Source organism: Macaca fascicularis, chromosome 7, assembly GCF_037993035.2.
Source record: "Macaca fascicularis isolate 582-1 chromosome 7, T2T-MFA8v1.1".
Classification (NCBI taxonomy): Eukaryota; Metazoa; Chordata; class Mammalia; order Primates; family Cercopithecidae; genus Macaca; species Macaca fascicularis.
Genome location: NC_088381.1, coordinates 8,218,891 through 8,231,405, shown reverse-complemented (window position 1 = coordinate 8,231,405; position 12,515 = coordinate 8,218,891). Strand labels below are relative to the sequence as shown.

Below are 12,515 nucleotides of genomic sequence, written 5' to 3'. Positions count from 1 at the left end.
GGACAAAGAGGGCACCTCAAGGTAAACTGTAGGTTATCTCATTTCTTAATTTTGATGCAAAATTCTTAAATAATATATTAACAAAGTGAATGCAGCCTAATATATACCTTCAAAGCACCAGGACCATTGCCTACTTCTGCAATGCAAAGTGATTCTGCGTTAGGAAATCCATTAATGCAAATCACTACATTAATAAACTAAAGGAGGAAAGCCATATGATCATCTTCACAGATGTTAAAAGGATGGTGATAAAATTTACATGCATCTTGATTAAAAAAAAAATCTTAGAAAGCCAGGAAGGAAGCGAATACCTCCCACTAATAAAGGGAGAAGCTGACGGCAGACATTACTCTAAATGGTAACCCATTAGGAGCAATCCTGTGAAAGCCAGGAATAAAACAAGGGTATTAAAAAATTCCAGTGTTAATCAACCCTTTTCCCTGTAAATCCTTGATGTGAGTGAAGGGTAACATCGGGTCTGGGCTGACGCATGTGTGCCTGGAAAAATGACCCAAAAGTTCTGTCCTCTCATGTCACTGCTTCCTCTTCTCGGACACTGCAGTGTTGAGATGGATATGGAAGGCTGTGGCCATCTCCTGTGCTAGGGAGGATGCCTGGATCGGGGAAGCAGTGTGGTGGCCTGCAGGCCTTGGGCCTCCGTGAAGACAAAAGCATTGTAAAAACAGCTGATGGAAAAGTGAACTGTGGCTTCTCAGTGAGAGTCTCCCCCACGCAGGCAGTGAACACTGCATGTGGGTGAGAGGGAAATGGAGCTATGGGACCTCCCAGTGATGTGAAGATGCTGTCCCTGCTGGGTCTGCTGTCCTGTGTCCTTCTACGAAGCTCAGCAAATGGGGAGATTTGCTAATAGAAACCGTCTCTCAGCAGTGCGCTTGGTGGTGGGTCACTAAGAGCTTCTCATTAAACTCAGGAGCAAGAGGTGGGTGATGAAACACCATCATCTAATGTTACTTTAACGAAACATCATTATCCAATGTTATTTTAACAGTTTTTGCCACAGCAACTACACAGAACAACAAAACAAGACGTACAGATACTGGAAAGCAGAAGAAAATATAATTTCCTCTGACAAACTATGGTATCAAAGATTCAGGCGTACATTCAACTGCTTGTACAGGTCGATGCAAGTAATAAAAAACTGCGAAAAGTCTTACATGCGGCAAGAAGCCTCTTCAGTATAAAATAATAATTAAAACAGGCATCCATCAGAGCAAGAAAAGACTTACAATACCTAGGACTAAATTTGAAACATGGGAAGTTCATATGTATATTTTAGAAAACTATAAAAGTATATTAACATTTAAAACAAAATAAATCCTAGATTGATAAAACACATAAATATTTAAAAAATAAAACCCTAAAATACTGAGGGGATAGTAGAACATTATTTATAATCTTGGAGTGGGAAAGGCTTTTCTAGGAAAAACACATAACCCAGCAAACAAAAGGGTTAAAATATGTAAATGAATACAACCAATGTGAGTACAGAAAATACCCACACAACGAATGCCATTCAAAAAGTCAAAAGATGCATAACAAACTATTAAAAAATATATATTTGCAACCAATATAACAATGGCCAGTTTCCTTAACATAAGTACATATATATATATATATATATATATATATAAATTATAAAAACAACAATGTAACAGTAAAATAGGTAACAAAGGTGAAGTGGCAGTTAAGAGATAAATATAAGCAACTTATAAACAAACATAAAGATGCTCAACCTCACTTTTAATTAAAGAAATGTAAATTACATAAAATTGTACAACTTTGCCGGATTGGTGAAGACAAAAACAATTCTGACAACACACAAGTTTGGATCTGGGTAATCGGGCACAGGCTCAGACCGCTGGCAAGGGTGTGAAAGGGTGCCTCACGTTTGGACAGCAATTTAGGAATAAGATTCTGAGTTTAAAGTGCACTCATGCTCTGACTGCAGGGACGGTCTTAGTGATTTTTTTCTCTAGATCTGTTTGCATTCCTTCCTTGTTCACTGCTCCACCCTCAGCACCTAGGCCAGTTCCCCAAGTGGCAGCAATAGCCACTCAGTATCTGCTGAGTAATGAATATGTACAAAGAATACTATTCAATCGGGCCCACGGGCTTATGCCTGTAATCTCAGAACTTTGGGAGGCCAAGGCAGGTAAATAGCTTGAGTTCAGGAGTTTGAGACCAGCCTGGCCAACATGGTGAAACTCTCTACAAAAAGTACAAAAAAAGTTAGCTGGGTGTGGTGGCACGTGCCTGTAGTCCCAGCTACTTGGGAGTCTGTGGTGGATCACCTGAGCCCAGGGAGGTTGAGGCTGCAGTGACCTGTGATGGCACCACTGCACTCCAGCCTAAGCAACAGAAAAAAAAAAAAAGGCCAGGTGTGGTGGCTCACACCTGTAATCCCAACACTTTGGGAGGCCGAGGCAGGCAGATCGCCTGAGGTCAGGAGTTTGAGACCAGCCTGGCCAACATAGTGAAACTCCATCTCTACTAAAAATACGAAAAAAAAAAAAAAATTAGCTGGGCATGGTGGCGGGCACCTGTAATCCCAGCTACTCAGGAGGCTGGGGCAGGAGAATCGCTTGAACCCAGGAGATGAAGGTTGCAGTGAGCCAAGATTGCGCCATTGTACTCCAGCCTGGGAAACAACAGAGAATTCTGTCTCAAAAAAAAAAAAAAAATTTATTTGCCATGTTCATTTTAGCACAAGACTAGAAACATGTTAAACTTATCCTTCATTAAGGGGTGGTTACATGAATTACCACACATCCATCCAGTGGAATTATCTGCTACTCTCTGTTTAACAGCAGAGAAGACCTCCATGTGCTGATGTGAAAATGTCACCAGGCTACATGGTTGACTAACAAAATCCACGTGAGTAGCCCATGTGTGTAAAAAAAAAAAAAAAATCCATAAACAAAAATATGCACAGATGATGACTGAAAAGGCACCAAAAAACAAAAACAAAAACAAAAAACAAAAAAACCCTGTTAGCAGGAAGGGGAAGAGCTAAGAGCCCAGAATAAAAGATTGATCTAGTTTAGATATCATTTTTATGCAGAGAACACTAGCTAATCTTAAATTACGCAGAGGAAAACACACAATCACCACACAAACATATGGCAATGTACCAGGTATCCTAAAGAAAAACAAAAACTGGAGCAAAGAAGTTGGAAAGAATTTGGATAAACCAAAGCACACACTGTATGTTCTGGAATGGAAAGACATGGTATTGTTTAGATGTTTTAATTTTCCCTCAAAGTAATCTACAAATTTAATATGATGCCAATTCAAATCTCAAATCCGTTCTATCCAAGTCTTGGCAAAAGAAAATCAAAGTGCATCTAGAAGACTAAACATTTAAAACCAGGCGAGAACATTTTAAAGAAATAGATTAAAAGTCTGTGGGAGGCTGAGGCAGGTGGATCACGAGGTCAGGAGATCGAGACCATCCTGGCTAACATGGTAAACTCCGTCTCTACTAAAAATATAAAAAATTAGCCAGGCGTGGTGGCAGGCACCTGTAGTCCCAGTTACTCAGGAGGCTGAGGCAGGATAATGTTGTGAACCTAGGAAGCGGAGCTTGCAGTGAGCCAAGATAGCACCATTGCACTCCAGCCTGGGTGACAGAGTGAGACTCCGTCTCAAAAAAAAAAGTCTGGGATGGGGTTAGGGGTAGAACTTGTCCTACCATGTATAAAAATAGATTATAAAGTCAAGGTAATTCACGTGGTATTCTTCTGGGATATGAATAAACAGACATATGAATGTTGAATGAATATGAATAAAAAGTCCAGAAATAGACCAATGGACATTACTATCTGTGTGTACATGTGTGCATACAATGGTACTATCATCAGAGAATACTATAAACACCTCTACGCAAATAAACTAGAAAACCTAGAAGAAATGGATAATTTCCTGGACACTTACAGTCTCCCAAGACTAAACCAGGAAGAAGTTGAATCCCTGAATAGATCAATAGCAGACTCTGAAACTGAGGCAACCCCATCTCTACTAAAAAATACAAAAAACTAGCCGGACGAGGTGACGGGCACCTATAGTCCCAGCTACTCAGGAGGCTGAGGCAGGAGAATGGCGTAAACCCAGGAGGCGGAGCTTGCAGTGAGCTGAGATCCAGATACTGCACTCCAGCCTGGTCGACAGAACGAGACTCCGTCTCAAAAAAAAAAGAAAAGAAATTGAGGCAATAATTAATAGCCTACCAACCAAAAAATGTCCAAGACCAGACGGATTCACAGCCGAATTCTACCAGAGGTACAAGGAGGAGCTGGTACCATTCCTTCTGAAACTATTCCAATCAATAGAAAAAGGGGGAATCCTCCCTAACTCATTTTATGAGGCCAACATCATCCTGATACCAAAGCCTGGCAGAGACACAACAGAAAAAGAGAATTTTAGACCAATATCCCTGATGAACATCAACGTAAAAATCCTCAATAAAATACTGGCAAACTGAATCCAGCAGCACATCAAAAAGCTTATCCTCCATGATCAAGTGGGCTTCATCCCTGGTATGCAAGGCTGGTTCAACATACACATATCAATAAATGTAATCCAGCATATAAACAGAACCAAAGACAAAAACCACATGATTATTTCAATAGATGCAGAAAAGGCCTTTGACAAAATTCAACAGCCCTTCATGCTAAAAACTCTCAATAAATTCGGTAGCGATGGAACGTATCTCAAAATAATAAGAGCTATTTATGACAAACCCACAGTCAATATCATACTGAATGGGCAAAAACTGGAAGCATTCCCTTTGAAAACTGGCACAAGACAGGGATGCCCTCTCTCATCACTCTTATTCAACATAGTGTTGGAAGTTCTGGCTAGGGCAATCAGGCAAGAGAAAGAAATAAAGGGTATTCAGTTAGGAAAAGAAGATGTCAAATTGTCCCTGTTTGCAGATGACATGATTGTATATTTAGAAAACCCCATGGTCTCAGCCCAAAATCTCCTTAAGCTGATAACCAACTTCAGCAAAGTCTCAGGACACAAAATCAATGTGCAAAAATCACAAGCATTCTTATACACCAGTAACAGAGAGCCAAATCATGAATGAACTCCCATTCACAATAGCTTCAAAGAGAATAAAATACCTAGGAATCCAACTTACAAGGGATGTAAAGGACCTCTTCAAGGAGAACTACAAACCACTGCTCAGTGAAATAAAAGAGGACACAAACAAATGGAAGAACATACCATGCTCATGGATAGGAAAATCAACATGTGAAAATGGCCATACTGCCCAACGTAATTTATAGATTCAATGCCATCACCATTAAGCTACCAATGACTTTCTTCACAGAATTGGAAAAAACTGCTTTAAAGTTCATATGGAACCAAAAAAGACCCCGCATTGCCAAGACAATCCTAAGCCAAAAGAACAAGCTGGAGGCATCACGCTACCTGACTTCAAACTATACTACAAGGCTACAGTAACCAAAACAGCATGGTACTGGTACCAAAACAGAGATATAGACCAATGGAACAGAACAGAGCCATCAGAAATAATACCACACATCTACAGCCATCTGATCTTTGACAAACCTGACAAAAACAAGAAATGGGAAAAGGATTCCCTATTTAATAAATGGTGCTGGGAAAATTGGCTAGCCATAAGTAGAAAGCTGAAACTGGATCCTTTCCTTACTACTTCTATGAAAATTAATTCAAGATGGATTAGAGGCTTAAATGTTAGACCGAAAACCATAAAAATCCTAGAAGAAAACCTAGGTAATACCATTCAGGACATAGGCATGGGCAAGGACTTCATGTCTAAAACACCAAAAGCAACGGCAACAAAAGCCAAAATTGACAAATGGGATCTAATTAAACCAAAGAGCTTCTGCACAGCAAAAGAAACTACCATCAGAGTGAACAGGCAACCTACAGAATGGGAGAAAATTTTTGCAATCTACTCATCTGACAAAGGGCTAATATCCAGAACCTACAAAGAACTCAAACAAATTTACAAGAAAAAAAAAAAACAACCCCATCAAAAAGTGGGCAAAGGATATGAACAGATACTTCTCAAAAGAAGACATTCATACAGCCAACAAACGCATGAAAAAATGCTCATCATTACTCGCCATCAGAGAAATGCAAATGAAAACCACAATGAGATACCATCTCACGCCAATTAGAATGGCAATCATTAAAAAGTCAGGAAACAACAGGTGCTGGAGAGGATGTGGAGAAATAGGAACACTTTTACACTGCTGGTGGGAGCGTAAACTAGTTCAACCATTGTGGAAAACAGTGTGGCAATTCCTCAAGGATCAAGAGCTAGAAATACCATATGACCCAGCCATCCCATTACTGGGGATATACCCAAAGGATTATAAATCATGCTGCTATAAAGACACATGCACACGTATGTTTATTGGAGCACTATTCACAATAGCAAAGACTTGGAATCAACCCAAATGTCCATCAGTGACAGACTGGATTAAGAAAATGTGGCACATATACACCATGGAATACTATGCAGCCATAAAAAAGGATGAGTTTGTGTCCTTTGTAGGGACATGGATGTAGCTGGAAACCATCATTCTCAGCAAACTATCACAAGAACAGAAAACCAAACACTGCATGTTCTTACTCATAAGTGGGAATTGAACAATGAGAACACTTGGACACAGGAAGGGGAACATCACACACCGGGGCCTATTGTGGGGAGTGGAGAGCGGGGAGGGGGGAGGGACAGCATTAGGAGAGATACATGATGTAAATGACGAGTTAATGGGTGCAGCACACCAACATGGCACATGTATACATATGTAACAAATCTGCACGTTGTGCACATGTACCCTAGAACTTAAAGTATAATAATAATTTTTAAAAAAAGAGTTGATGTTGGTTGTTTCTTCACCACCCAGCATACATGTCCAGCTTCCCTCCTCCCCCAACCCTGCTTAATAGCAGCTAACTTTGTTTCGGGTATTACATCTTGAATCCCCTGTCAGTAGCCTATGTCTGTAAAAAAAAAAAAAAGTAGCCCATGTGTGACTGAATTCAGTCTGGTAGGACAGTTAAGCAAATTATCATCCTGCTGTGTCCAATTAAACACTTCCTCCCAGGTCTTTGACTCTAAAGCAAACAGACCCAGAGGTTAAGAACCACAGGAATTATCCACTCCTGCAGAACTGTAGCCTGGTAAGTTCAGGGTTCCCGCTGTAGGCCCCAGTCTGAGTCAGACTTCTAAGTGGACAGAAGAAGCTTCCTTAGAACCAGCCAGTTTCCAAGCCCGATCTCTAGCCTCCTTGGTGATTCAATAGGCCCCACTATCCTCACAATAAACGGCCTGTGGCTTTCTTAGTAATTGTAACTTGCTGCCAATGACCCTTAATGGTTTGGGTGACATTTCAAATCAGCAGGGAAATATTAGAGTATTCAGAAAATGGTTTCAGGAAAACTACTAAACTATTTAGAGAGAAAAAGTCCAATTCATCAAGTAGATTGCAAAATACTAAATAGTTAACTATAAAAAAAAAAGCACACCATAACCAGGAAATTATTGGGGTAGCATAATCTTGGAAAGGAGAAAATCTTTTTAAGCATGATTCTAAGGTAAGATTACAAAGAGAAATATTGGTAAATTTGAATACATAAAAATTAAAATGTTTTCTATTTTTCTGACAAAAATTAAAAGGCAAATGACAATCCAGGGAATATATTTGCCCAATATAAGTCAAAGGATTCAAAGCCATAATATATAAAAAGCTCTAATAAATCATTAAGAGAAATATTTAAATCTAAAACTGAGTACAGAATACATACGGACAAAACACAGAAGAAAATAAAATATAAATGGTGCATAAACATAAATATGTGACATACTTACATATATGTATAAATATATATGAGCTTATGTATATACAATTATAAATGAATAAAAAGTTTAATCTTACTAGTATTCAAAGAAATTCAAATTAAACAATGAAGTCATCTTGTATCTTTCAAATGAGCATGGGTTAAAAAGAATAACAACTTTCAGCGCTGGCAAAGGCATAGGAAGAAGAGCATTCTCATATATTGGGAATATAAATGGGTAAACTTTCCTAAAAGGCAGTATGTCAATATGCATCAAATACTCTAAAGATACATTCATTTTTATCATATATATCTACTTTTAGGAGCTGTAAAAAGGTTTTAATTTGTATAAGAATGATGGTCATCTCTCTAATTACAAAAAGCAGAGATCTGGTTAAACAATGTTATATTCATACATATAGAGAAGTCACTACCAATACAATTGTAGAATATTTTAAAACATGGAACAGGCCGGGCATGGTGGCTCACACTTGTAATCCCAACAATTTGGAAGGCCAAGGCAGGCGGATCACCTGAGGTCAGGAGTTTGAGACCAGTCTGGCCAACATAGTGAAACCTTGTCTCTACTAAAAATACAAAAGTTAGCTGAGCATTGGTGGCCCATGCCTGTAGTCCCAGCTACTTCAGAGGCTGAGGCAGAAGAATCGCTTGAACCTGGGAGGCAGAGGTTGCAGTGAGCTGAGATAGCGCCACTGCACTCTAGCCTGGGCAACAGAGCAAGACTTCATCTCAAAACATAAATAAATAAAACATAGGACAATGTGATCAGTTAAAAAAGAAATCACAAAGCAGCATGAAGGAGATAGCACATTTAAATACATTAAATATATATGTATACATACATGCATACACATACATCCATATACACACACATTATGCACAGAAAAGACTGGAAGGACATAACCAACTGGGTGGTAGGATTATGAAGTGTTTCGTTTTTTGAATTTCTATAGTAAATGTATAATTTTTATTATATGAAAGGGGTATACTTTTTACGTGTTGCATCGGTTTTGCAATATTCTATGAAGAACTCAGGGTAGGTCATGTCCACACCAAACAAGGATTAGTCCATTCTCGCATTGCTAGAATGAAATATTTGAGACTGGATAATTTATAAAGAGGTTTAAGTGGCTCATGCAGGCTGTACAGGAAGCATGACGCCAGCATCTGCTTGACTTCTGGGGAGGTTTCAGGAAACTTACAATCATGGTGGAAGGCGAAGGGGGAGCCAGAAAGTCACCTGGCCAGAGCAGGAGCAAGAGAAAAAGCAACGAAGGGAGGTGCCACATACTTTTAAACAATCAGTTCTCGTGAGAACTCATTCCCTCACTATCATGAGGGCAGCACCGAGGGATGGTGCTAACCACTCATGAGATCTGCCTCCATGATCCAATCACCTCCCAGCAGTCTCCACCTCCAACACTGGGGATTACAACTGAACATGAATTTGGGCAGGGACACAGATCCAAACCATATCAACAGGAAAGGGAAGCAAGGCTGAGAGAGAGGGTTTCTTGTCCTAAGTCACATAACCAGGAAGTGGTGAAGCATGGTTTTGATCCTGGATTGCTGACTTCAAATCCAGTACTGTTTGTACTGCATGCATTGCCCCCAAGCAAGTGAACACACTGGTTTGTAGCTCTGAGATTTCTGGCCGTGTATGAGCCAAGGCAGAGAGACACCTAGGATCAAGCTCTAAAGTGAGGTAAATATTGATGATTTCGTGGTACCATCAACCAAACAGATGTATGTGAGAGTACACATCTGTGGTATGTGATGTTCTTTTTATGTATCTGTGGAGGTAGAAAAAGCGGTAAGAAATAGAGGAGACCAAATCTCCCTTTCCTATCCTTCCATGCAGTCTGTGATGTGGGGAAACAGGGTCTGAGATTAATACCAGGAGGGGTCAGCCCTTCAAGCCTGCACACTGGGTGTGGGCTTTCTTTTTGGTGTGGACCTGCAGGCACTGTGGTTTCCCTTCAGCCAATCACTCTGTCTACCCCACACAGGGCCCTGCATTGGAAAATGAGAGTCCAAGAAAAAAATGGCCAGTTCCTCGTAGGTCACCAGATTTTGCTATACTCATGGCACGTAGTATTGAGGAATAAAGAGGCTGGCCAAGTCATGTATACAAGATGGCGAGTTATCCTTTCTGATGGAGATGGGGATCCAGGTTGTGCCGATTGTCAATCATAAGGGGGTCTACACCATACCAGGAATACTTCTGTGTACATGATATAAGGATGAAATCTGATCAATGTTCTCCAGGCCACATTCAACAGACAATAACAAGATGGAGCTCCAACAATCCATTTTTGTAACTCAGTGGGCACTTCAGCATTGAAACTGTGCCAACTGACACTGGTCCTGCTGGCTTTCGTAGATAAGAATGCAGAGAGCAGCAGGCTTCCCAGTGGCTGCCCTGGGAATCCAAACCACATGGTCCCAAGCCAAGCAGGCATGGTCCCACAGCAGAAAAGCTTCTGGTTATTCAGCAATCACTTCTCGGAATCACAGCCACAGGTAGAGCAGGCAGAGGGCAAGTGTGGAGGGACGTGGCTCTGAAAGGTAGCCTGCTGTTGCTTCCGAGACAAAGAAACAAAGGCCCATGTTCCCACACCCAGGAGGCACAGTCCTATCGGGAGTTTAAGTATATTCATACCAGAATGCAACCAAACACACTGCAATTTTTGTCACAGCCAGATGTACATATTACAGCACCATGAGCTACGTTATCTTGAAATGATAGTTCTACCCAACAAACAAGTTGTTGATCTTCTACAACAAGCTCCTGTGACCCACCAGGCTGCATGCAGCCCAGGCAGCTTTGAATGAGGCCCAACACAAATTTGTAAACCTTCTTAAAACACTATGAGATTTTTTTGACTTTTTTTTTTAGCTAGTCAGCTATCGCTAGTATGAGTGTATTTTATATGTGGCCCAAGACAATTCTTCTAACGTGGCCCAAGGAAGCCAAAAGACTGAACACCTCTGTTCTACAATGTACACAGCACACTGTCTACAATTTTCTAAATGTGGCCCAACACAAATTCGTCAACTTTCTTAAAACATTATGAGTTTTTTTGGTGACTTTTTTTTTTTAAGCTCATCAGCTATCGCTAGTTTTACTGTATTTTATGTGTGGCCCAAGACAATTCTTCTTATAACGTGGCCCAGGGAAGCCATAAGATTGAATACCTCTATTCTACAATGTACATAGCACAGTGTCTACAATTTTCCTGGATCTGAAAGAAAATTATTTTTAATTGAGAACTATATTGTTTTGATATATTTGTCATCCAGCATAATATGTACATCAGCACTTCAAATTGACTTGCAAATTGATTTTTAAAAATTCAATACAAATAAGAATCAATGCAACAAATGCTAAAATATAATAGTTACTAAGGATACTTATTCCAAAATAGCACCACATTGTGATCCTTAAAAATATACTATTAGTAGCTGATTTACAAGTAGAACAACTTGTAATTGTACTACTTATAAATCAATAAGCAAATTGCTATCTAATTTATAGAAATAAATCAGATTAACCTAAATACCTTAAACTAGAAAATATCAGAATGAATTGAAAGTGTACATGAGAACCTAAGAATACAATAAAATTATTTTTAAAATTGCTCTCATGCAAAATCAAATCCTATGACCTTTATGAAAGGGTTTGCATTTCATTACTTACCAACTGGCAGCCTTCTAGGGAGTTGACTAGCTGAGCATTCTGACAAGAGAGAATTGAACCAGCCAAATTCAGCATTACACACACTGCAGAAAGCAGCATGAAAAAGGTTATCTGGAAACAAACCAAACAAGAAACTGATTATTCACTTGGAGAGGCTCAAAGGAAAAATGACATGGCTTTACGACAGCTTTCATTTATTATACAACAGTTGATCACATAATTACATGAATAACATGTATGTGTTTTAAAGGAAAGTGGTAGGTTATTTCTCAAACTTCCAAATTCATATGACCCGAAATAGAAAAAGTAAGATCTGTAGGAAGCCATAGCAAGCTACCATGGTTTTGTTTAAAACCTATTATGATAAAATATTTAAGGAGTTAAACTTGAAAGACTGTACATTATATACTCTTAAGAGTAACAAGTTATACATTATTAAAGAAAATCAAGTGACAGAAGTATACTTATTAGAAGGCCTTTAGGTTTGTTTTAATTTTTATTACAGAAAATTTCATACACATGCAAAACCAAAGAAAACAGTATAATGAAGTCACATGTGCCCACCACCCAACATCAATAATTAATCCACTTACAGCCAACTGTGCTTCATTTATGGCCCCTACCATCTGGATTATTTCGCAACCAATACCAGGCATGATAAAATTTTACCCTTAATATTTCTAAAGGAATTGAGAAGCTTTCTGAAAACATAGCCAAAATAATCATCATATCTGTAATAAATAAAAATTCCTGCCGGGCACGGTGGCTCACGCCTGTAATCCCAGCACTCTGGGAGGCCGAGGTGGGCGGATCACAAGGTCAGGAGATCGAGACCATCCTGGCTAACAGGGTGAAACCCTGTCTCTACTAAAAATACAAAAAAGCCGGCGTGGTGGCGGGCGCCTGTAGTCCCAGCTACTCAGGAGGCTGA

General features: G+C 39.5%; 1 protein-coding gene across 5 annotated transcripts in view; it reads right to left on the bottom strand.

The window, feature by feature from the left end:
* The window catches only part of ENTREP2 (endosomal transmembrane epsin interactor 2), a 446,665-nt gene that overhangs the window by 113,829 nt on the left and 320,321 nt on the right, over positions 1-12,515 (bottom strand). For all 5 annotated transcript variants that reach the window (XM_005559031.5, XM_045397159.3, XM_005559032.5 and 2 more), the window contains exon 3: positions 11,585-11,695. In XM_005559031.5, the coding sequence (XP_005559088.4) occupies positions 11,585-11,695 (111 nt within the window). The remainder of the gene's footprint in view (positions 1-11,584; positions 11,696-12,515) is intronic.